This window comes from Pristis pectinata, chromosome 21 (assembly GCF_009764475.1).
Source record: "Pristis pectinata isolate sPriPec2 chromosome 21, sPriPec2.1.pri, whole genome shotgun sequence".
Lineage (NCBI taxonomy): Eukaryota > Metazoa > Chordata > Chondrichthyes > Rhinopristiformes > Pristidae > Pristis > Pristis pectinata.
Genome location: NC_067425.1, coordinates 24,646,954 through 24,674,125, shown reverse-complemented (window position 1 = coordinate 24,674,125; position 27,172 = coordinate 24,646,954). Strand labels below are relative to the sequence as shown.

General features: G+C 43.0%; 1 protein-coding gene across 3 annotated transcripts in view; it reads left to right on the top strand.

Moving 5' to 3' along the window:
- Nucleotides 1-27,172, top strand: part of LOC127581163 (syntaxin-1A) — a 202,705-nt gene that overhangs the window by 157,543 nt on the left and 17,990 nt on the right. The window contains exons 7-10 of one of the 3 annotated variants that reach the window (XM_052035220.1): nt 2,450-2,523; nt 7,841-7,978; nt 10,500-10,610; nt 22,022-24,308. In XM_052035220.1, coding sequence (XP_051891180.1) covers nt 2,450-2,523; nt 7,841-7,978; nt 10,500-10,610; nt 22,022-22,099 — 401 coding nt within the window. In that variant the 3' untranslated portion in view covers nt 22,100-24,308. Of the gene's footprint in view, nt 1-2,449; nt 2,524-7,840; nt 7,979-10,313; nt 10,425-10,499; nt 10,611-22,021; nt 24,309-27,172 lie in introns of those variants that run through there. The other 2 variants (XM_052035219.1, XM_052035218.1) reach the window with 2 other exon arrangements.

Genomic DNA, 27,172 nt, shown 5'->3' with positions numbered 1-27,172 from the left:
TTTTCTCTTCAGTGTCTGACTTTCAAAAGGGCAGTTTTCATGCCTCATTCTAATTTCACAACTGCCAATCACAACTGTTTTGTTCACTAATTATGATTTGGAACTTGTACCTTCTGTTGAATTATATTTCAATCAATATGACAGGTCCCAATACAAGAAAATAAAATATTTTCCACTTCATATTCAGTCCAGCACCTCTAGTCTAGTTGATAATGGAAAAGGAACTGGACTAGGGGGATGGGGGAGGGAACCTGTGTGCTACAGTGTGTGTCAAAGGGAGCATGATTGGCAGAGAGACCAGAAGCTGTACAGGACTAATGTTGAATCATTGTGGTACTGGCCAAACTCCATTTCATGTAATGTGTGCCTGGAAACCTGATTACGTGCAGGAAGCATTATGTTGCCCTGGAGAAAGTGTGGATCAAATCAGAAGTTGCTAAGAATTCCAAGTGATCTGGAAGGACTAAAGTCATTGTTTTCCTTGGGGAGGAGGTTAGAAATGGGATAATTAAAGCTTTCATCTCAAATATTGTTCAGTATGGGGAGAAAGGTTAAAATATAGGAAACATAAGTTAAAAATGAGGAAGGCCAACGTTAAATTGGGCATCAAGAGAGCAATCCGATTGTGAAATAAATGATCAATCCAAGTTCATCCCACTCCAACTGAGAGGACATCATTACACTGGTTGCCCTGCAGTGAATTCTGAAAGCACAGTTGGTGGCTCGGACAGCAGTTTATTCTCCAGCTTTCAGAAGTCTCCTACTGAATTCCCAAGGCTACAGACAGCACAGATAATGATCAGACTATAGGTGCAAAGTATTTTGAAAGCCTGCATCAGAGACCACAACTTGCCACTGCACCTGCATTTATCTGATCCCCATCCATGTTACTAAGGCCTTGGCTGTGGTGCTGGGACTCAGGATAGCACTGCCCTGTGCACCTCTAGCTTTTCCTGCAGAGCAGTGCATGGGACTATGGCCCAGAATGTGTTGGAGTGGGGCATCTCACAGCTGTCCCGTTTGACAGATTTGTTTCCTCACCCTGCTGCTCAGGAACGGTTTGTACCAAAGCAAGGAGGAATTTATTCTCACCGAAGGTTTTCTCCCACATCTCAAAGACATGCTGGTCGGTAGGATAATTGGCTGCTGTAAATTGCCTCTAGTGTGTTGGTGAATGGTAGAATCTGGGGTGAGTTGATAGGGTATGAAGATGAGCAAGAGATGTGGGCTTGAAGCCAAAGATCAGACCTGCCATGGCATTTTGAACGGAGGAGCAGGCGTGAGGGGGCTGCATGGCCCACTCCCACTTCTACTTTCAATGTTTTTATATTCTTAAATTGCTGGAAGTGTGGACTGATATCATTGGGACACCTGGGACCTCGTGTACAAAAGACCGAACGTGTTTCATAAGTGAGATTTAAAGGATGGAGGGAAAACATAAAGAGAAATAGATGTGATGAAGAGAGAGGAAAAAAATTCAAATATTAACTTTTTAAAGTATTACATTTTTCAAATATTACATTCTAAGAATTTACTACCTGTAGGAGTGAGACTCTACAAATCTCGTTGTTCCTTATCTATGTAGAAGATGTGTGCTATTGGAGAATCATAAGTCTCCTAAAATATTGTCATCTTTAATATTTATTTAAATACAAGTACAATTTTTTGTGAAAAATGTTATTCATTTTAACAGCACAAATACATTAGTGTCTTGAAACTCGTGGAGGTTAACGACTAGCTCCACTTTCGTCAGTCTAACAGAGGAACAGCTCTAAGCCTTCACCCCTGCGGCCTCTCAAATAATTCCAATAACTTTATCCTCTTCCTTCCTAATGGAAGCTGTAAAATACAGTACACCCCAAATAGCCAGCACCAATGCATCATCTAACCAGGCAGCTTCCTTATCAATCTGAATGTTCGTGTTTGAATCCCAACATGGTGAGTGGAGAATTCAAATTCAAGCACTCAAATAAATTTAGAATAAGCTGGTATCAGTAATGAAGCCCATGAAATGTTCAGGTTGTCCTACAAACCCATCTGATTCATTTTTATCCTTCAGAGAAAAAATCTGACATCCTTATCTGGTCTTCCCTATCAGTGACCTCTGATCCACAGCTATGTGCTGGACTCCTAATTGCTGGCTGAAGTAGTCTGATAAACCACTCTTTTCATGAGCAGTTAGGGATGGGCAATTGATACTGAGTTTGTTAGTGACATCCATGCCTCATGAATGAACAAGTCATGTTTAACAAAGCCATTTTAGTGAACACTTGTAATTGATTGACAGCAGCATTAGCTACACAAATAAGAGATGGTGCCTGATGCACTGAACATGAGAACGATGTGAACTTGTGGTCTTATTGTGCTGTTGTTGAATTGTAAACATCCAGGGTGCTCAGTTCCATCCTGTGAGCAGAACTGAGGGTTGTTTTTATTTGCTTTATTCCAGCTGGAAGGACGACCACAAATGAGGAGCTGGAAGACATGCTGGAGAGTGGGAATCCTGCTATCTTCACATCTGGGGTGAGTGCAGTATGTGGTGGGTCTTCTCTGTAACCCAAGCCGGATGAGATTCATTCCAACAAAACCATTTTGTTGTAGAATGAATTGCAGAGGAAAGCATACTAAGTATCGACAGAGGGAGGGAAAGAGCAGCATGTGGGGCTAAAGCAAGGACTGGCATTTAACAATTGGTTTGGCTCAGTTGATAGGACAGATTGTTGGTTGAAACCTCACTGGAAGCTTAAGCTCATAATTTCGGCTGATACTTTAGAGTATTACACTGTCAAAGTCACTATCCTTCCGACGAGATGGGAAACCAAGGACTCTGCCTGTTCACACAGGCTAGAGCTCCCATGGTGCTGCTTGTTGTGGATGCAACCCTGTAGCTCTTCAAACACAGAACTGTCCTGTGCTTATTTTCCTATGTGTAAATCAGTTGTCATGGTACGTTGCTCGATTGCAAAACTACAATGACAGCAGCTGAAAGTGTGTCTACTAGTTATAGAGCATACTAATCACAAGGAAGACCCTAAATGTCCTTTGCACACTGAAGTCCCTTCCTTTCAATCACATCTCTGAAGAATGTCTCAGAATCATTGCCATCAACCTTAAAAATGCAGTTGCTAGCTACAGCACATTGCACAGAGAAAGATCCCACAAGCTGTGATGAAATGAATGGCCATATAATGAGTTTTTTTGAGATTTTGGTCAAGTCACTAGAATGCATAATTTCTTTCATATAGCTCCTTTTACATACTCAGGTCATCCCTAAGTGCTTCACATTAAATCACCAGTTTAGAAGAATAGTCGGCATTCTTAAACAGGAAAATACAGAGCAAAATCCCAAATGACAAGCAGGGATACAAATAATAAATTAATCTTATTTTGATGGTTGTGTTTGGGAGTTAAGTGCCGTGCTGGAAATCAGAACCCAAGGAGAACACCTGATCTCCAGAAACCATTGTGGAATTCTTGAGGCTACTGGAAAGACAGACAATGCTTTGATGTAGTGTCTCAAATATAACACAATAACCTAGTATGTCCTGAACACAGCACAGAATTATTCAACTGGATTAAATGCTTGGATCATAGACTGGGGTTTAAGCTAATAACTTTCAGAATTCTGATGAGAGTTCTACTGGTTGCTCCAAACTAACAAATTATCCCAATGTATCACATGGTATCTTACTGCTTGAATTCAAATCTGCCCCAGGTAAGAATGATCCTGTATGTTAATCAAGGAATGCACTGAATCTCAAAGTGAGTTATAGCTGATGTCTGAGGATTTAGATATAGGAGAGTGAATTCCTGTGAGAAAAATACTTAGTTTTAATAGTGTGCATCATACATTAGGTATAAAGAGGAGAAGCATATTATTCCCAACAGCGACATTCTTATCTGGATTAAATTTTCTAAATTGATAATTGGTGTAAACAATCTACAATTTCCCCCCAATCAACTTTGAAAACAAGCAGCATTTTTGTGTGAGAACTTTTCAAAGCTGCATTCAATCATTTGAGTCTATTTCCAGACTCAGTAATGTATCTGATATTCTCCAGCCTCAAGGTTGCTTCAAAGTGAAATCAGCAAGAACCACTCAAGTGCAACAAGCCTGTAATATATGGTGGATAGCCTCAGTGCAAGTTCGTGTTAAAGGCTGGTGGGACTGAAACATTTATTTATTTATTCGATTTTGGCTTGAATTTGATTTATTTTATTTATTATTTTACTTGGTCCCTTATGCGTAGACTGAGCAAGTATTATCTTCATTAATTTTTATATAAGTAATATTGTGCCTCTGGTAATTTCACCCATGGACATTGGGCTATTTTAAATTAAACACATGCAAATTTGGGCTTACCAGTCTTGACCAGCAAGAGACCCGTGGAATGCAAAAGATAAATGGCGGCATGGGGGGTTATGTCAATAGTCGAGTAATTTAGAAGTCAAATATGTCATCGAAATAAAAAAGATAAGAAATAAAAGTGAGTGTAACCCATTCTAACCTCTGAGCCTGTTCTGTCATTCAGTAAGATCATGACTGATCCTATTTGCCATCCAATTTTCTGTTCAATCCCCATATCATCTCATTCCCTTGGTGTCCATGGATCTATTGATCTCAAAGACTGCCCTCTGAGGTAGAGAATCCCAAAACCACAGCTTAACAACATTTCTTCTCATCACTCCCAAATGGCTAATTCCTTCTCATGTGACAATACCCCCACATTCTACACTCTCCAACAGGAGGGAACACCCCTCAACATTCACCCTATCAGTCCCTGTCAGAATTCTGCATCAATCCTGATTCAATGAGATAACTTTCATTCATCTAAACTGCAGTTAGTACAGGCCAAACTTGATCTCTTCTTGTAGGATAACCAGATCATCCAAGACCCAATGTATGCTTCACTACAAGATACAGACACCAAAATTGCCCACACTGCTCCAAGCATGGATGAAATTATGAAAAATGTAACCCCATAACCTGAATTTAAAAATGTACATATTATTAATGGTGATCATGCAGCTATTGGTTTTCAATTTAAAAAAAACTTGTGGTTCATTAACATATTATAGGAAAATAAATCTTAGCTACCATGGCCTCAATGTGACTCCAGTAATGTGACTGACCCTCAAATGCCCTCTAAAAATGGACTAACAAGCCACTCAGCTGTTAAAAATCCACAATGACAAACATCAGAATAAAACCAGATATAGCACTCGACATCAATCTAGGCACTGATTTTGGGCACTAAGGCATACCCAACCATGTAAGGTTCTCGAAGGCATTTGGGCACCTTGTCTAAGTCATGAAAGCTATCCCACAAACTCGTCAATGGTTATATGTGCAGAATCAACCCTTTCAATCAAAGTCCCAGACTCCTCCATATGGGTTTTGGGTAAGTCCTGCCCCTGCTCCGGAGAGATGACACAGTTGTATACAGTTTGGAGGAAGGCTCCAGGAGACCTCAACATTAAATCCGGCCTCCATCAAATCTCCATGAAGTCAAATGTTGGTAAGGAAATCTCATGCTAATGAGTCTCATTTGATGAGTTCAGAACTCCTCCAGGTTTAACAGCAGTAGAAGAACTGCTGAGGATAGGAAGGGAAAGGAATATATTCTGGTAGGGAATTTCAATGATTATCATCAAGAGTGGATGGATATTCGAGTCTCACTGAGCTCTCGACTTGCACCATAAAAACCTCATGAGGTAAACATGCCTGAACATGTTATCACTAATATACCTGCCACAGGACTTAGGTTCCATAAGATCTGTAAGTGTTGGTAGAACTGACCATACAGATCTTATGGAGATTAAGTCCTGTCTTCACATTGAGGACACCCTTAACCTTGCATTACATGCTTAATAGTCTGGATTAAGAACAAATGGGTTCCCAATTATGAGTTGCATCTACGAGGCACTGGTGGTCATCTGCAGCAGTAGAATTAAGTATCCCCGACAGTGTATGTCTCATTCTACCATTGCTATTTAGACAGGAAACTAACCTCTGGTTCATAGAGAAATGTAGGGAGCAGCAAGCATAACTGAAAGTGAGATGTCAGCATGGCGAAGCTACAACACAGGAATGTGCATGCTGAACAACAGAAGTTATATTTAACAAATAGAGTGAAGAGATCCCATAACCAGCATATCAAACCAAAATGGTCCAGCCCTGTGTCACATTGTGATGAAGAGCAGTGGAAAATTAAACATCTCCTAAGAACAAGTTCCCAGAACATCCCTGTCCTTGAAACCAGTCTGATAAGGCAAGTAAATGATCCTCCTGAAGTCCACGCTATTGAAAAAGCCAGTTTGAATCCATTCAATTAATATATTAATCTGTTAATAAATAGCTGTGTGCTCTGGACACAGCAAAATCCATGAGCCTTAACAACATCTTGGCTATACTGCAGAAGACTTGTGGTGTAGATCTAGCCACAACTTTAGCTAGAACACTGGCATTGACTTGATAAAGTGGAAAATTGCCCAGCAACTCCTGTCCATCAAAGCAGGATGAATCCAGTGTGCGCAATTACCATCCTGTCAATCTACACTCAGTCATCATACTGCTGAAAGTAGTCATCATAGGTGTCTTGGTATGGCATTTGTCACCAGTAAGCTAGTTTTGTCTCATTGCAGCCTCGGTCCAAGCAGTTAAAAACCTGACTTCTAGAAATGAGGTGAAAGTGACTGCCTTTGACATTAATGAGACTGAGTAAAATTTACATCTGTAGGAATCGAGGTGAAAATCTCCACTAATCAGAGTCATTATTAATGTAAAGAAATATTGTAACTGCTGGAGGCCAAACAAGAGATCACTGATCCACCAAGAAGAAAATTGCAACAGTTCCCCAAGGAAGTAACCTGCACCCAACCATTTTCAGATGTTTCATCAATGTCCTTCCCACCAACAGAGTGGACTTGTTTACTGTTGATTGCAGAGCGCCAAGTTCCATTCTCAGTTCCACAGACATTAAAACAGTCAATACCCACACTAGACTAGACCTTGACAATATTCAGACTTGGGCTGTTAGGTGGCTAATAACATTCATATCACACAAGTGTAGAGGAGCAGCCAACAAGACCATGACATCTTGATATTCAAGTGCCTTATTACTGCTGAATCTCTCAGCATTAACGGCCTTGGGGGCCACTGTTATCTGAAGCAGACACAAATTGTAGCAGCAACAGTTCTTGTAGCCTGAGAGTACAAGTAAGTGTCCAGTGGGCTGTGGAACAAGGATCCACAGGTTGACCAATGGAATTTTAAAGCCTAGGCTTCCACAGTGTTGCTAGGACAACCAGACTGCCTAAAATGAGTGGGTTTGATAGGATTCACCTATTGGTTTGTCATTTGATGGAATGTGATGTTGGGTATTTCTGGCAGTATTAGAAAACCTAGTAAGTATAGTTAGTATAAATGCAGATGCAGTCTTCACAAGGGGTAAAGATGCAATGCCTTTAACAATATCATATGCATTGGTAAAGCAGGAATAACCACCTCATTGGGACTGTTGGTTTATGGAGAATTTCAGTCACTGAATTCCAGGAACGTAGACATGGCTAAAACAGTCGCAAAAGAAACTGATGCCAAGTGATTTAAAACTACCATGCCCTGTGCCAAGGCAGAGGGAGATGACGTGTGTGCAAGTCCTGACAGAATGGTAAAAATCTGGTTATGTTTTTTCTGATCATGTCACAGTCTTTGTTTCCAAACCATTTAGAGCGCAGATTAATGGTGAGTCCCAGGATTTGTATGTACCTGACCATACCCAAAAATATTCCGTGTTGACTGAATGATCATCTGACTCTGCATGTTCTTCTCTCCCCTTAGATCATCATGGATTCCAACATTACAAAGCAAGCTCTTAATGAGATTGAAACACGACATCATGAGATCATCAAACTGGAGAACTGTATCCGTGAGCTGCACGATATGTTCATGGACATGGCAATGCTGGTGGAAAGCCAGGTAAGATGCAATTTAAACAGAAAAAGTTCTCATCTTCAATCTGTGTAACAGGCACTACCTGTTATCTACATAGAGTAAAGGTCCAGCTTGGTCAGCAATGGTGTATTGAATTAAAATAAAACTTTATACTTCTATGTTATTGATGATTTTAACTGCCATAAAATCTTTGATCGGACAAGAACTTTCAAGGATGAATGTCCACGTGAGTGTGAAGTATTATCACTTTACAGTGTTTTTGATGCCATTGCTCAGTGACTGGTGTTCAAGTGTTCCACATGCTGAAGTTAATAGAAAGGTTAATCTCAGTTTAAGAGTATAACAGAACCAAGAGTAGGTCATCTATTACCTTGAGTCAGCTCCAATTATCAATAGGATAATGGCTGTCCACTCTCCTACCCAAACCCATATCCCTCCATTCACTTACTTTCCAAAAATCTACAGAACACAGCCTTAAGTATAGTTTACTTATGTGGAACCCCCCAACCATGTGTTTAGTTTCCAGAATTCCCTGAATCTTCCTCCTCAGTTTCTCTGGTAACCACTAATTCCCTCCCAAGGTGCCAATGCCAAGTCCAAGTGGACAGCTTTTACCAAGGTGACTATACTTGAGGGCACCTGGTCTGCATGACTTTACACACACTGGAGAGGGAGTTTGTCTCATTGTTCACAAGAGGCATTTTATGCTTGATTTTGGGTGCTTCAACCCAGGTAACCACAGATCCACCACTCGAGTCTGGGAAGGTAATTTGTTCTTCTATCATGACCTTGCTATCTATCCTGCAAACAATAGGTATCACCTGCTGCCCAAAGAAATGGTGAAGTAACCTCCCTGACTTCTAAAGTTAGGCCAACAGAAAGATGCATTCTGTCCTGCTATTTAAAGTGAACAGTGCCATTTAGACCTGAGCATAGTTGTGCCTCTTCCCACATCCAGCCCCTCCACCCATTATCTCTGATTTGAGACACCAAGTCACCAAATATTCTGACAATCCTTTGAGAGGAGCCTTGACAGAGGAGAGGTGAAGTCTGACCCAGAACCAAGCATGCTTCCACTGAGCTCGGGGCAGGACAACTGATCCCCAGCCAGTCACTTTTGGACCGCCCCACCACTGCCTGACCCCCACCAGTTATTTTTATGGATCACTCCATCTGACCACTTGCAAACAGTCACAGCCCTCCCTCTCTCCTTCCCCTCACCTTCTGCCCCCAACTCTCCAACATTCTGGCCAAAAGTTGGAGACAAGGTTTCTGATGTGTGGATTGAAGGGACTGTGACTGAATCAAAGTCAACTAAAGGAAAACTGTAATAATTGTTGCAATAAAGATCTCTATGGCATTCATTCACAATTTCACTGCCAGGCTCCAACTGCGAGCCTGTTCTTCCTACGCCGGTAACAGCCTCTATTTTCTCCTGCTGCTAATACCCTGGACTGGATGGTGGAGTCCTGCAGGTAATGCATGTCTATGTCTCTAGCATGCAGTAACAGTGCAGTTTGCATGATTGCATGTTCTTCCAACCATGCGCATGATCTTGGATTGTTTAAACATGGTAATGCATCCCACAGAGTGCAGGAGTGGCATTGCAAGATTGTCTGGTTTCTCGACCTATCTGTACCCTCTGCCACCCTGCCCTCTCACCAGTTAAGAACCAGCAGCAGAGCTGCTGGATAAAGCTATCGCTCCCTATTGTTGGAGCATGCCACACCTTTGGGGTTGGTGGACAGCATAAAAATTCAGGGAGGGTGTTGAACTGCTGGAAGGAAAATGAACAGCTGGAATCTTTGCTCCTTTTTCATGAACTCTGCATCTGAAGAAATTGGAGGGAAGGCTGGAAATATTTACAGAGACCTGTGTTCTCCAGAGAAATTCCCAGAGGAAATTCATTCCAGTTTAAAAGCCCTGAACAGCAAAGATGAAAGTCTGAAAAAGCTCCATTAAGTAAACAAAAAGATTATCCGTTCCGATTCAAAGCAGAATCCATACCTTCAGTGATTTCAACAAATTTCTGTGCCGGAGTTATTGAATGTTCTGATGAGCAAGCAGCAGGGAGAATAAGTGTCTCATTATCCTGTTGTAGGGCAAGGCTTTTGTGTTGTGTCGCTATTCAGTTCAGCCAATAGTGGGCACACAAGGCAAAAGGAATGGCTCTTTGCAACAGGCACAAATCACTGCAGGGCTGCAGTGTGGAACCCTTTTGACACTTCAAATGGGCCCCCTAGAAAAGACGCTTGTCAGGTATGGGAAGGTGAGTTGAGGGAAAGGGTGATGCTTGCCATGTAAGTCCTTGGAATATGGGCACTTTTCAGGAATGTGAATCTTTCTCCTTCTGTTTCAGGGTGATGTGGTCAACAGCATTGAGAGGAATGTTGTCAATGCAACAGATTACATTGGACAGGCAAAGGACAACACAAAAAAAGCAGTTAATTTTCAGGGTGCCAGCAGACGGGTAAGTGACCGGAGATAATGGCATCTGAAACACATCGTTATTTTCATGCGTCTCTGCTCTTTCCTCGATGCCCAGGGAGAGATGATAGACAGGATCGAATACAACGTTGAGCACTCAGTTGACTACGTAGAGAGGGCAGTGTCCGACACGAAAAAGGCGGTTAAGTACCAGAGTAAAGCACGACGGGTGAGTAGTGTGCGTCACCAGCCCTGCATGTGGTGTGGATGACCTCATTGTGCTCCCCCAATTCCATCACAAGAGACTGTATATATATTTAAAAAAAGCTTCTCAATCCTATATTCATCTCATTGTGCAGCCGTCTACAGTAGTCATTCATCAGCTGGTTGACTTTCTTCCCACTGAGGCTGTCCCATGCTGTAATCACATTTATATATTTTGTACACGATATTACAGGCTTTAGGACTGTTGGTAATAACAATTATAAGGATCATGCTCTTCACACAATGTAATTGGCTTTAGGACTGTGAGTCTTTCACAGAAATGTACCTGCTATCTTCACCTCAGGAAATTTCAACAGTTCAGAAGTGCATACATTGCATTTTGCTGCTGCACGACTTTTCACATGTTTAGAAGGTGTAACTGAAAATTTATAAATCAGAAACAAGATAATTCATGATGCACAAGTAAAAAAAATAATTAACAGGTACTGGAGCATTTGATCCACTGCCACATGCAGCATTGTATCTCTGTATGTTGTAATTTAGACTATAATTTACACCATGTCTTCCAGTCAGTTTCTCCACCTCATTAATATTGCTTGCCCAGGGTGATACTATTGTTAAGCAATTTGCCACACAATGTAATAACACAGAACATCTTGATGTAAAAGTGGAACTAAAAACTAAGTGATCTGACATCTCAAACACAGATACGAAAATTGGATGATGGTGTAAACTTGCCTTTGTGAATAAGGCCATCTATTCAGAACAAAGCACAATGACACACACTGAGGCACAGTTTGTTATAAGTGGTATGTGATGCAGAGAATGCATGCATCAGTTGATCCTGTGATACATGTTAAAGAATGTCAGTTAAGAATATTATAAGAGAGAAGGCAGAACCTTCCGACATGGAACCCTGGCAGAGATGCATGCACTTCTTAGTATGACTTGACACTTACAGCATTCTGTGGATCTTCCATTCACGTCACTTGATCCTCTGAGAAGCCATTTTCATTCATACCTCTGATCACAAACCAGCCAATCGTTTGTATTCCAATGCACCATCTGTCACTTAGTAAGCTAATGTAATGTGACATTGTGTCAGCTCTATTTGCAGAGGGATTGGTGGAATTTTAGAGCAGAACTTTGCATGCAGTGACTTAATAATCATTCAGTGGCATGATGGAGAACTGAGGAAAAAATGCAGGCTTCGCTTTCCCCTTACCACTTATCTTGAGACCCTGCTAATATTAACAGTATTTAACTCAATGCAGTTTATTCCTGTACGTACATCCTTAATGCAAACTATCCTACTCAAATATATTTAATATTCAAATAAATGATAGATTTTAACTGGCAATACACCTCTGATACAAATCAGAGTATGACCTGATGTATGACAATACAGTTTGTCCAACATTATGTATTTACTGTAAGCATTTCAAGACTCTGATCCCTCCCAGCAGAGAATTCAATATGTCCTTGTCAAATCAATACCAATGCAGTGTCTTATAAATAAACCTAGTCTGATATCATTCACTCTTATAACTTATCTGAATTGAATCAAATAAAATCTCTCCAGTGTGATTTGCCCAACTGTATATAACAGGTCAGCCCGATACAGCAGCCAGATTCTGTTCTATTTTTCTGCTTTCTTGACTAGTGTAAGTATCAAGCATTTTCAGCAGATGTCATGGCCTAATGTAAGGCAAGATCTTAGTTCAATAACAAGAAAAACACAGATCAGACTTGTGCCTTGATATGCATCCTCTTTGTACCATTATATATTTTTTACTTCCTGCATTAGCCGTGGGGGAGAGATGGCTGATTTACTTTAAATTCTGCCAGATTATATTGTAGTTTTGGAATAAGGTCATTAGGCGTGGGCCACTTTTGGTAAAGTTTTACAATCAACAGAGAGGAAATATTCATTCTGTAGATGTAGGCAGAAGCAGTCAGTACAATTGAATCATTTCCATTAAAATCTGTCTGTTGTAATCTATCTGAAATCAATCTCTACCCATTTATCCTGCTGCGTCTTATTAATTCCAGCCCAACCTATCTATAGCCAATCAAGCTAAAGATTACATTTGGAAAAATCTACCTCAGTTTTTTCCTGACTTAATAGGTTTTTGTACAATCCACTTAATACCACTAATTTATCATGATTTCATCTATTCCAACACAATCCACACAGCTGCATAATGTATTTATTATAATTTTGTCCATTCTAATTCAGCTACATATATTGCAGTACCTTTATTTCAGTTTATTCCAACACAAGCAATCTAGGATATATATACTTAAAATTAAAATAAACTCTGTTGACATCGGTGACAAGGAGACTGAATGTCACTGAAGGATAAGAGTGCTGTTAAGCCTGCACATTGATCAATGTGACATGTTTGTTGTCTGGAGAATGGGACTGAAACCTAAAGAAATGCTAGAAGAGGACAAAAGAGACTCCAAGTGCTGGAACTTGGAACAAAAAACAACGCTGGATGAAGTCAGCGGGTCAAGCAGCATCTGTGGAGGCAAAAGGTGTAGGTCGATGCTTTGGGGCAAAACCCTGCAACAAGTCGTGATGCGAGGTCTCGACCCAAAACGTTGACTTACACCTTTTGTCCCCACATATGCTGCTTGAGCCGCTGACTTCTATTATTCTGTTTTGTGCTGCTAAAGAAATGCTACCTTGTTAGTTAAGAATTTATAACGTGCAACTATAATTCATATGCTGCAATCTGTTTTAGATTAAAAACCAGATTCTCTTGTTTGCTACAGATGTTAGAACTTAAATTGCCAACTATTTCAGGCTTGGGTGCAATCAGGTAACTGTGCTCAAAATATGCTTTTGTTGGGTTACTGCATAATCCTGTTATAATTAATCAGCATAAAATAAAATCTTCATTGAATCAGGCCAATTGGGTAGTAGAATAGAAGTTAATCTCTTTTTTCATCAAATATACCAAGGAGTATTTTAGTACATTTTTATTAACACAGCTTAAACTGGGTTTATCATCAAAAGTACAGATTTTAATGTGTGTCCTCTCCTTCACCTCTGAGTAACCTAATATAAAGCCAATAAAAATATCTTTAATTATCTTTATTGATTCACTTTATCAGTGTACACTTGATAGTTTCTAAGGTGGTTGTAAATTTCTGATCTTTTAAAAACAACTTTTAGGTTTCCCTGAGCGCAAGTTGAATCCTTAACTAACACGATCACTGCCATCTTGTCACATCTGCTCTAAGTGCATGTGTATGGGGTAGGGTATAATTTTGTGGCTGACACTTGATGATAGGTGATCAAATCTTCTATCAAATTAAATCTACTATTTTTGAGCCGGTTTGGACAATTCCATCCATTTGATGTAAAGACTAAGCAGAAGTTTATCTGTTTATTTACAAGTATGCCAGAATTAGTTTCTGGGACATGGTGGGACAAAGCAAGCATAGTTACCTACCATTGCAGCCTTGAATGCCTAACTAAAGTCCATTTGGACAATATGTACAACCTTGCCTTCATCAATCTCCTTTGTTACCTGTTCAAGAATCTCATAAAAATGTTTTATTGTATAGCAACTGGCCCTTCAGCCCACCACGTCCATGCCAACCTCTTTGCCCATCTACACGATTCCCATGTGCCCACATTAGGACTGTATCCTCCGATGCCTTGCCAACTTAAGTCTCCATCTAAATACTTCTCAAATGTAGTAATGTTATCTAATTCCACCACCTCCTCTGACAGCACATTCCAGACATGAAGCACTCTCTGTGTAAAAAAAAACATCGGATCCCCTTTAAAAGGCCATCCTCTCACCTTAAACCTTTGCCCTTTTTTTGATACATCGACCATGGGATTAAAAATGTTGACTATCTACCCTATCTGTGCCTCTCATAATCTTATAATTCTATCAGGGCAGTCGGCCTCCATCACTCCAGTAGAAAATAAGCCCATCGTCTCCAATCTCTCCCCATAACTAAAGTTCTTCAATCCAGGCAGCGTCCTGATGAATCTCCTCTGCAGCCTCTCCAGCGCAATCACATTCTTCCTACAGTGTAATGACCAGAACTGCACACAATACTCCAAATGTGGTCTAACTAGTGTTCTGTAAAGTTGCTACATAATGTCTAAACTCTTATTTTCTGTGCACTGATCAATGAAGGCAAGCATGCCATATGCTTTCTTCACCACCCTATTGACCTGTGTTACCATTTTCAGTGAACTATGACTTGGACCCCTCGGCCTCTGTTCAGCAACATTCCTTATTACTACGTTTGTCCCACCTCTATCTGACTTCCTGAAATGGGTCACCTCAGACTTGTTACGATTAAATTTCATCAGCTCTGTCCAACTTTCCATCTGATCTGTGTCCTGCTGTAACCTTAGAGAGCCTTCCTTGCTATCCACAACACCATCAATTCTTGTGTCATCCACAAGTTCACTAATCATACCTTCTATTTTCACATATAAGATTAATATATATCAGAAACAGCAAAGGTCCCAGCACCAATCCCTGAGGTACGCTACTAATTGCAGATTTCCATTCAAAAAAAATCCTTGCACCACCACCCTCTGTCTCTCACCACCAAGCCAATTAGCCCGCTCAGCTTCGATCCCATGTGGATAACCCTACCATGCAGGACCTTGTCAAATGCCTTACTGAAGTCCAGATAAACACTATCGACCACCCTGCCTTCATCAATCTCCTTTGCTAACTCCTCAAAAAAATGTTTAATGAAATTCTTTTAAACAAAGAGTAATGAAGGTATTATCCATAATTGGATAAAAGGTTTGTTAGAATAGCAAATGGTGGATTTTCCTAATGACATGCTAATGCTACAGATGTCAGAAAGGCAGGTTTTAAATGACTTGGGTTTGTTTGAAAATATAAATGGAATGGTGATGATGAAAAAATAGTCCAGAAAATGTTTGAGAAGCTGTAGTTGAAATTTATTCCAGGAAAAGTAAGGGTAACAATAAAGCTTTTAAAAAGGGGTTAAAAAAACTATTAGGTAAATTATGATTAAAATATAATTCCAAGTGAAAAAATAGATGAAAATAGTTGGTGAAAAGAAATGCTCAAAAAGTCTGAATAACAGTGATAAATATGCACTTGTGGCGACTCACCGTCTAGTCAGGCGAACCGGCTCAGCAGTCGGGTCGCACGGCGTCGGAGCGACGAGGCCCAAGATGGCGGCGGGCCTCGTCTTTCCGAGCGACGGGGAGGACCTGCGCGCGGGAAAGTCCTGATGACGTAGGACTTATGTCATTGCCGGTTGTTTTGGGCGGGAACATTCTCCCTTAAAGGGGCCCGCGCAAGGTGGGAAAATAAACCAGTTCTGTTTGGCAATCCTCCAAGTAGAGTCTTGTTTTATTCCGCGGTAGCAACCACTACACTGGTGACCCCGACGGTCCAAACGGCTTTTGGACCCGCGAAATGAACGACAGCGCAGCAGCCAACGCAGTGGCCCTCAAGCTGCCCACTTTTTGGACACTTCAGCCCAGCGTCTGGTTTACACAGGCCGAAGCGCAATTCCACCTTCGGCAGATCACCTCCGACTCCACAAAGTACTACCATGTGGTTAGCTCTCTGGACCAGGAGACAGCCGCCCAGGTTGGAGACTTCATCCAGTCGCCTCCGGAGGAAGATAAGTACCCGGCTTTCAAAGACCTTTTGATTTGGACCTTCGGCCTCTCCCGTCGTGAGTGCGCCGCCCGCCTGCTTCATCTGGATGGCCTGGGGGACAGATCCCCATCCGCCCTAATGAATGAGATGCTGGCATTGGCCGAGGGATACAAGCCATGCCTGATGTTCGAACAGGCCTTCCTCGAACAGCTCCCCAATGACATCCACTTGTTGTTAGCTGACGCCGACTTCAGCAACCCCCGTGAGGTGGCCGCCCAGGCAGATGTTCTGTGGAGGGCCAAGCGCGAGAGCGGTTCGTCCGTCAGTCAAATCACCAGGCCGCGAGCCCAACGCCCGCCTCGCCCGGCCCCAGCAACCGAGCAGCCACGCCCCAGGAACGCAGACGATGACACGGGTGACCAGCTGTGCTTCTACCATCAGAGGTGGGGTGCGGAGGCCCGTCGATGCCGCCTACCCTGCAAGTTTCAGGGAAACGCCAGGGCCAGCTGCCGCTGATGGCTACGGCGGCTGGCCGCCGACGGAGCCTCCTCTTCGTTCAGGACAAGAAATCTGGACGGCGTTTCCTCGTTGATACTGGAGCGGAGGTCAGTATTTTGCCCCCGACAGGCCGCGACACTTGTGACAGGCCACCAGATCCTCTACTCAATGCCGCCAACGGTACAACGATACGGTCTTTCGGCACCCGTACACCAATTACAATTTGGCGGCAGCCATTTTACCTGGACCTTTACCCTTGCCACCGTCGCCCGACCACTCCTAGGAGCCGATTTCCTTTGGGCCCACAACCTGTTAATCGACCTGCGAAGGAAGCGGTTAGTCCACTCTAGCACTCTCCGGACCTATCCCCTGGGAGAAATCAGCCCACCAGCCCCACGCCTGGACTCCATTTCCCTTTCTGGTGACGATTTCGCCAAGCTCCTAGCCGAATTCCCATCGATTTTGGCACCTTCGTTTACAAATTCTAGGCCCACACACGGGGTACGACACCACATCGTTACCACAGGGCCACCCCTTCATGCCCGAGCACGACGATTACCTCCAGACAAGCTCCGCCTGGCAAAGGAAGAGTTCCGTCACATGGAGGAGCTGGAGATTGTTCGCAGGTCAGACAGCCCCTGGGCCTCCCCCCTGCACATGGTCCCCAAAGCCACCGGAGGGTGAAGGCCCTGCGAGCACTACCGCGGGCTGAATGACGCCACCACTCCGGACCGCTATCCCATCCCTCACATCCAGGACTTTGCAGCGAACTTACACGGGGCCCGCATCTTTTCCAAAGTGGACCTCGTTAGGGGATACCACCAAATCCCGGTCCATCCGGACGACGTCCCCAAAACTGCGATTATCACCCCATTCGGCCTGTTCGAATTCCTTCGGATGCCGTTCGGCCTTAAGAACGCTGCGCAGACCTTCCAGCGGCTGATGGACGCGGTAGGCCGAGACCTGGACTTCGTGTTCATTTACTTGGACGACATACTGATTGCCAGCTGTAACCGCCAGGAACACCTTTCCCACCTCCGCCAGCTGTATTCCCGCCTCCGCGATTTCAGCCTCACGATCAACCCGTCCAAGTGCCAATTCGGACTTGACTCTATCGATTTCCTCGGCCACAAAATCACTAGCGACGGGGCAACACCCCTACCCGCCAAGGTGGATGCTATCCGCCATTTTGCTCGCCCCGACACAGTCAAAGGCCTACAGGAATTCCTTGGGATGGTCAACTTTTACCATCGGTTCATCCCTGCAGCAGCCCGTATCATGCGCCCTCTGTTCTCGCTGCTGGCTGGTAAGGGCAAGGACATCACCTGGACTGATGAGGCTGCGGCTGCTTTCGTTAAGGCCAAAGACGCCCTGGCAGACGCCACGATGCTGGTACACCCCAGGACTGACGTCCCGACTGCCCTCACGGTAGACGCGTCCAACACCGCGGTGGGTGGGGTACTGGAACAGCTACCCGAAGGCCGCTGGCAACCCTTGGCATTTTTCAGCAAGCACCTTAGACTGCCCGAACTGAAGTACAGCGCTTTTGATTGGGAACTTCTAGCACTGTATCTGGCGGTCCGGCATTTCCGATACTTTCTAGAAGGCAGGCCTTTCACCGCTTTCACCGATCATAAGCCTCTGTCCTTTCCCTTCTCCAAAGTCTCCGATCCCTGGTCAGCTCGTCAGCAGAGACATTTATCCTACATTTCCAAGTTCACAACTGACATCCAACATGTCTCCGGAAAGGATAATGTCGTTGCTGATGCACTTTCCAGACCAACCATCCACAACCTATCCTTGGGTGTCGACTACACGGCCCTAGCTGACGCACAGCAAGCCGACGACGAACTGCCCAGCTACAGAACCGCAGTCTCGGGTCTGCAGCTCCGAGATTTCTTGGTTGGTCCAGGTCAGCGGACCCTACTTTGCGATGTTGCGACTGGTCAGCCCCGCCCTATAGTCCCTGCAGCCTGGCGGAGACGCGTTTTTGACTCGGTACATGTGTTGGCGCACCCGTCCATCAGATCTACTGTCCGACTGGTCGCCAGCAAGTTTGTCTGGCGTGGCCTGTGCAAACAGGTCAGTGAGTGGGCCAGGACTTGTCCGCACTGCCAGACGTCAAAAATCCAGCGACACACCAAGGTCCCACCACAGCAGTTCGCACCTACCCGTAGGAGGTTCGACCAGATACACGTCAACCTTGTGGGCCCTCTGCCGGTTTCAAGAGGAGCCCGGTACCTCCTTACCGTCGTGGACCGGTTCACGAGGTGGCCTGAGGCAACCCCCCTGACTGACATCACAACTGATTCCTGCGCCCGGGCGCTGCTCACAACTTGGGTCTCACGTTTTGGTGTTCCGGCCCACATCACTTCAGACAGAGGCACCCAATTCACTTCCAGTCTCTGGGCTGCATTAGCGAACCTGCTAGGGACGCAGCTGCACACCACCACGGCCTACCATCCTCAATCAAACGGGTTGGTGGAACGTTTTCACCGCCATCTGAAATTGGCCTTGATGGCCCACCTGAAGGGTCCTAACTGGGTTGACGAGCTGCCTTGGGTCCTGCTCGGCATACGCACTGCCCCCAAAGAAGACCTCCGCACTTCGTCAGCTGAGCTTGTATACGGGGCGCCACTAGTTGTCCCCGGGGATTTCATACCTGCTCTTCGGGACCAAGGGGAACAACCCCCAGCAGTCCTACAAAGACTGCGCGAGAAGCTTGGCGACTTGGCCCCGATTCCCACCTCACGGCACGGTCAAGCCCCATCCTGCCAGCCCAAGGGACTACGGGACTGTAAGTTTGTTTTCGTTCGCAGGGGCACACCTCGGGCGCCATTGCAATGACCATATGAGGGACCGTTCCGAGTCATACGGAATAACGGATCCACTTTTATTTTGGACATTGGAGGCAGGGAACAGGTTTTCACGGCGGACCGCCTCAAACCGGCCCATTTGGATCTGCAACAGCCTGTCAAGGTTGCCACACCGCGACGCAGAGGCCGGCCCCCAAAGCGGCAGCTGGCACAGCCCACGGACCTTGGGGACTGTATTGCCGGTTCTGGGGGGGGTTGTGTGGCGACTCACCGTCTAGTCGGGCGAACCGGCTCGGCAGTCGGGTCACGCGGCGTCGGAGCGACGAGGCCCAAGATGGCGGCGGGCCTCGTCTTTCCGAGCGACAGGGAGAACCCGCGCGCGGGAAAGTCCTGATGACGTAGGACTTACGTCATTGCCGGTTATTTTGGGTGGGAACATTCTCCCTTAAAGGGGCCCGCGCAAGGTGGGAAAATAAACCAGTTCTGTTTGGCAATCCTCCGAGTAGAGTCTTGTTTTATTCCACGGTAGCAACCGCTACACACTCATTAAAACTGAGCAGAAAAATATTCATGCAGCTAAAATGACGGTGGAAACTTGGATTTAGCAGCTAGTTAATCACTACAAGTCCCTTTTCCCTCTGGGAGACAAGAATAGCCGCTCGAGCTTGTTATCAGATTTCTAAGGATGGTAATAGAAGAGCCAGACAGTATCTTGGTAATGACAGATGTGATTACTAAACAGTTTGTAAATAGACAATTTGTACATGTAAGCCTTAATTATCAGTGCATAAGTGCTTTAATAGTCTAGATTTCCCATTGCATTCCTCCTGATTTTGAGGTGCATGTAGTAACCGGGTTGTAGGAGTGCAGCATATGAAATAAGACAAAGATCTACTGTATGATGCCAATTTGCAGTCATGGCAACAATGATATGATGACATCCTACTTTCAATCATTGTCCATGCATCTATTTTAGCAAGTTTTAATCACAGCTTACAGAACTTATGCCCTAGGATAAAAACAGAAAACGCTGGAAACACTCAATAGAACAGGCAGCATCTTTGAAAAGAGAAACAGAGTTAATGTTGTGAATCGAATGTTTAATGTTCTAGATGCTGTGTGAGAAGGGAATTGTGTTTACATTATGTGTCAGGTTACTTTTTGATGCTGAAACATGACTGCATTTTAATTTTCCTTTCCACATTTGCCCTTTGTTGGTATGTCACTACCTTGCCTTTCATTCAGGGATTCCTCTCCACCTTTGTTTCCGGAAAGACAGAAAGTTGAGAGTAATCAGTCTGACAGGTTTGGTCGGTGGTCAAACAGCACCAGCTGCCAATACTCACACCAGAGAACGTAAACAGAGGCATTCAACTGATCTGCAATGCCTGAGGAAGCTTCACCTTTTAAATGATACTGTCTAGAGTGATGCCACAATATCAGCAGATCAACAGTCCACTTCCCCCAAATCCTCCACTCTAACAGTGACTGTTGTAATCACCGACACCATTGACTTGTATGCAGGCATCATTTCATCCTGACACTGTAACAGCTGAGCAGTTGCGCACAGATGTATAAAGCAAGTTACAGATGCATTGTCCTCTATTCCGAGATTATTTGTTTACCATTTTGCCACAATCTCTGTACTGTCATTGACTTGCAGATATTCCAAGTCCTGACAATTGTTGCTTGAATTCAATGCTAAACAATGTTTCTTCCAAATGCTATCTGAGAGTTTGGCTGCCATGTGTTAAGATGTGCCTTTTAGGGTTGATGCTGCACCTGTCTAAGTGAAGCTGAGCCTTAAGATGGACTGTGTGTTGAATGAGAAACCTAATTGTCACCTCATTGCTCTGGAGAGAGTGAAATGGGGACAGCTTGCATGTTCTACTATTTTGGCTGAACCACCAGTTTTGTATTGTCTGGCCACATCATTGGTGCTGGGCAGTGATCTGTGGGAAGCTGATCTAGTGCTCGTAAGGAAAGCAATGAAGTCTTGTGCGATTCCAGTCTGCAGCTGGTCACTGATTCCATCCAAACTGAAAGGCAGTTTCCATGACCTGACACCAAAGAACTCTATAGTGGCAGTCTGAGTGTCCATGGTGAGAGTAAACTTGTCTTAAAGATCTCTCTCTAGAGGTTCTCTACTGGAGAAATTCCTGAGATGCTCTGTGGGGATCACAGTATTCTGAGCACTCATTGATAAGGTCCTATCAAAAGTACTGGCATGTATTTTACATCGTATTCCATTGGCCATCCAGCATTATCCAACTTCAAGCCACAGAGATATGGGGTCATGTTTGGTGTCCTGTCGTGGTTTTGGAGTGGATTATTCCAGTGTGTGAGATACACCCAGTGATCAGCCAGCACTCTGCATCACATTCTGAATGTTTTATTTGCTGTTGCAGTTTTTTTGTGTTGTATGTTATGCATGCTGAGCCTCACCTAATTGTTGTCTTCCCTTCCCACAGAAAATGATCTTTATAGGAATTTGCATTGCAGTTGTACTGTTGGTTATCATCATTGCTTTGGCTGTGTCTCTCAGTTAATGCTCCAAAGCAGCATGATCCCACCGAATCATCCTGACTGAGGCTAAAGCTGGACTCTTGTTCCATGAATGCTTAACTGAAAAGGAAAGACAAGAACTCATCATCACTGGACATTTCCATTTCATTTTGACACCACCTAGGATTTTCCAGGAGGGGCTGCTTGCAGGCACCGAGAGCATTATTCCAGTTTGAGTTCTACTCTCCAGGGTGGACCTTGTTTGCTTTTGCATGTCTATAAGCTGAAGAGCAACATCAGGATTCAAGCTACACTGTCTTATATATTGTATATTGGTTTAATTTCAGTGCTATAATCTAAGAAACATAATTAGATTGAACCTTGCCTTAACAGATTATGATTTTGCCAATTTATTAGGTCACTATGGATCCAGGTGAAGTCCTGCTGTAAACAGATTTTTGTAATAATTTTGAGATCCATTACTCCCCACTCCCTTTATTCCCATCTCGCTACTTTACCCTACCCTTTCCCTGTCCTTCCGCCTCTCTTCCACCCTTCCTTCCACTCTTTCCTCTTTGTCTCTCCCTCTCCTCTGCAAATTTCACAAGATGAGTATGGGGAATACAACTCACCATTCAGTTCTCTGATCTCGCGCTGCCATTCAGTGAGAACGTGACAGATCTGATACTTCATATATCCACCTCCTTGGGGGAAAAGAGCAACATCCCCAGCGATTCCTGGGAATTCCTAGCCGATGACCGTAGAAAAGGAGCATTCAGAATGGCACTGGGAACCGCAGGTCCGTGCATCGGGAGCACACAGAAGCCCAGCATAATCAGCACAAGGAGCTCATTGCCTCACAAACTACCTATTCACCCACCCCAACAGCCATCTCCTGCCCAGTGTGTGGTAGAGTCTGTAGATCCCACATGGGTCCCATCAGCCATCTCAGAACCAGAGTAGAAGCACATCATCCTCAATCCCAAGGGACTGTCTAAGAAGAAGGTTCCTTATTCCTGTTGGTTAATAAAAATCTAACAACTTCATATTTAGATTTAACAGTTCCAACCTTCTAACATCATTTATGTGTACGTGTGTTCACTGGGCTCATTCCTGACTTCAATTTTTAGACTCTGCCATTGCATCCTAGACTCCCAAATCAGTGGGAATAGTTTCTCTTTATCTAGTATATGTTTCCTTTAATATCTTGAAAACTTACATCAGATAACCCTTTAACCTTCGAAATTGCATGAAATACGACCTTAATGTGCATAATTTCTCTTTGTAATTTAATCCTTGGGATTCAGTTTGCACTTCAGAATTTGGATATTATTGTGATGAATCTGCTATACTCTTTCCAAGGCCAAAATATCCTTCCCAATGCGTTATGCGCAGACTGCTCCCAGTTCTCCAGGCATGGTCTAACCACAATTTGCATATTTGTGGATGAGTTCCTCAATCCCTTTCTATTCTACTTCTCTAGATGTTAAACACAATATTCCATTTGCCTTATTATTTTCTGTACCTGACCATGATATTTTAATGATTTATCGAACCCTCTTTGGATCTCCACTGTCTGTTCTAGTCTTGCCAGTCCTGTTTTGCCCATTTGCTTAATCCATTAACTCTTTGTAATTTAATGTTCTCATCTATAATGCTTCCAGTTTTGCATGTCTTTATGTCAAACAAATTAAATATATGGTTTTCTATCCTGTCATCCAAGTGCAATGAATTGTTGCAACCTCAATGCCAATCTTAGTCATGCTGACAATTTGAACACGCATCCTAACTCCGGCATCTGTTTCTCCTTCAATTCCAAGAGCTCCTCATTTAGCTGATGGCCTCTTTCTGAAATGTCTCTGGAAGTCCATATAAATGACACTCTCAGACATGCCCTGTGGGCTAATTCAGTTATCCCTTCACAAAATGTAGCTTGACCTCAGGCCTCCTGTAGACACTTTTGCTGAGATTGCTTATCCTGAACTGTTGACGTATACTTCCAAGTGTTGGGAGGTTGGGGGATTCCCACACATTTGTGGAACTCTCCAACTTGCTAGGTGCTTTCCACCTACAGTTTCCTGACCATTCCTTATGGAGTCTAGTGGTGATCCATGAGCTTGCGCAAGTCCCAAGCAGCTGTGCTGGGAAATCTTTCTGTTGAACTTGCACCAGGAACAGCTAGCCCTTTCACCTAAGTAGAGAGGAACAACTGTGAGAGAGAAGGGCAAGGTAATTCACATTAAATTGGATAATTTAAGTTTGCCTTAATGTTTTAAATTATTTTAAAGTGTTTTAACTAATTTATTTTTAAGATTTTATTTTTACTATATGTTAGTTGTTTCATTGATTTTTAATTGTTTTGGATGTTCCTGAATGTCAGAGAAATTTGGAAACTTTCAGAGTTCTTGACAGCCTGCTAAAGCTTGGGATGTAGCATTACCGGTTGTCAGATTTTTCTTTCAGCTGCTTTGTGTGTGGGGCTTGTTCCAGCCTGTCAGATTTCACTACTGCATCACATGAGACCCTGTCACTGTGCAGGGCCTCTCCTTTTTAGAACAGGATGGAACTAAACAGAATGTTGACAATGAAGGATCAACAAAAGGTAAGTGCATAGTTGACACCTATGTCATCACTGAGAAGGGGTAGCCTTCCACTCCCAGGAAGTTATGGCCTTCAGTTGTTAAACATCATCTATTGCAAATATCTACAGATAGTCCACTGTTAGGTGGTTATTATCTGACATACAGATCAAAACAAATAAGCCCTAGGAGGATACCCTACATGATCAACCTGTAAAGAAGCTGCACAGACACCACTGAGCCCACTGACGTTCCTTTCCAACATTCCATGTTAGTTTGAGTGTCCTGACAGTTAAAATGAGAAATTCTAGCCATCTTCTCAAGAAAATCCAGGCCATTAAGTTCACAAATCCAGTAAGAAAAAGATTAAAGAGTAGGAATAAAATACTGATCCTTGGAAATGATAGGAGTAATCAAACATACAGGTACAGGAAGAGGAAAACATACAGGAGCAGACGCAGGAATGAGTATGGATACTGGAATATGTGAATTTGCAAACAGGAACAGGGAAAAAATATATATTCAAATTTATAGAATTGAAAAAAATGTCAACCCAACACTACCTGCATTAAAAAGTATTCTACCTATTGCTTATTTTTTGGTTGTGATCTACATGTACTAGTCACCAATACACTCATCAATGAAATTACCTTCTCCTTATATATTCAAAATTCATCTATCAGTCCTAGAGTAAGGAAAATACATTTTTTTCTAGTTCACCACCAATAAAGCCTCCCACTCCATGCATAAATTTTTTGCACCATCCATTAAATTCTTACTAAAGTTGTGCTGACAAAATGGGGATCATGTTCTGAATACAGTTTAACCAGTAGCTTGAACAGATTTAGCATTACCCTTAGTTTTTGAACCTGTTTTCTTTTACAGCTTTTTCACTTGGGGCTTCCAGTTTTAAATATTTGTAGATCTGACCTCCTGTTGCTCTACACCCAGACTCCATTAAAAGAGTACGTGTCTTCTACCTTTCTCCAAAAGTGAATCTCTTCTCACTTCTGAACACTATGTTTCACCTGATATTTAACTAGCCTTAATAGTCATCTTCATTCTTGGGAATTTTGATATTCAAACTGTTAACTAAGTCAAAAGTAAAAACAGAAAATGCTGGAGGTGTAGGTAACATCTGTGGAGAGAGAAAAAGTCTTCATGTTTCAGGTCAATAACTCTTCATCGGAACCTGCATCTGCGGTTTCTTGCTTTCCTCTAAACCCCAACATTTACATTGGCGAAGTATGAACAGTTATGAGAATAATTCTGGCTATAATTATGCTGCAGTCTAAGAGATCTGCTATTTTTCACCAAATTATAAACCCTCCCCAAAGAGGCTGGCATACAGTGAAGGACAACTACCTTCCAATTCCAGTACCTTAAAAGACTTTTGCATATGTGACTCTTTGTGTTTGTGTATCCAGAAGAAGCAAAGTGTCTGATACTACATCCTTGGTTCATGAGTGAATGTATGGACTCCAGCAGAAGTCATTGGGTAGTGATCAGAAGTGGTACTCCTGGCTGCTCTTTCTCCCCAACTAATTCAGGACCTGAGGCTAATAGTGCTGCCTCTCTATGGTTTGTGTATGTGGCTAAATATTGCACAGGGTAATGCATTAATTCATGAATCATCGCAGATGCTTAGAGAGTTAATTTTACAGCAAAAGTAAAATCATTGTACATTAGAGTTTATAGTTCCATCAGTCTGCTTGTTTTACACCGTACTGAGGGGAACATGATAAACTATCAACAATCCTAAATGGAACTGTATTTATTGATATACACTCCCATGTACGAAATTGAATTTAAAGGAAATAATGACTAGTGTAAAATACTAAAAATGCAATAATTCACTGATCTCAAAGAAATTATCAATCTACTGGAATGCTATTAAATAACAGAAAAATTGAAGCTGCCAAAACAATAGTGGACTCCAAGGAAAAGTATAAATATGTTCATGATGTAATAAAAGTCTAACTATTTCTCCCCAAAGATAAAAAAGCATCATTGCCATGGAAAAAAATGCATTGTGTTACAGCATGGATCCTCTTCCTTTTCTCCATTACTGTTAATGAATGTTTTACTGGAACAGTATTATATAGCTGTAAAACTACAGCTCTATTTAATACATGTCAATAGTGCAGTCATTTTTCAGGAGACCTATAACTTTCTATATTTTACTTTGTTCTTCTTGCATCTTCATTACATTTCTCACATTCTGTTCATCCATTTCTGAAGAACTGGCTTGCTGTTTTGCATGACTGTCTATTTTATGACTGCTCTGTAAAGTGCAATACTATTAAAAATTGTACAGCTCATTCACAAGTTGTGTGCAAGGTGAAGAGTGACTTGCTCTATGGGAAACTGTTGAGCTTCTCTAACAGACTGGCAGAAGTTGGAGAAGCTGATGGCATCTTTGAATGGAAGGAAGTTCAGGCCTTTATCATAGTCTAGATCTTCACGAATGGAACAGGCAGTCATAACAGTGAATCTATTATGTGTTACAATGCTGTACAATGCCTGTGATGGGAATCA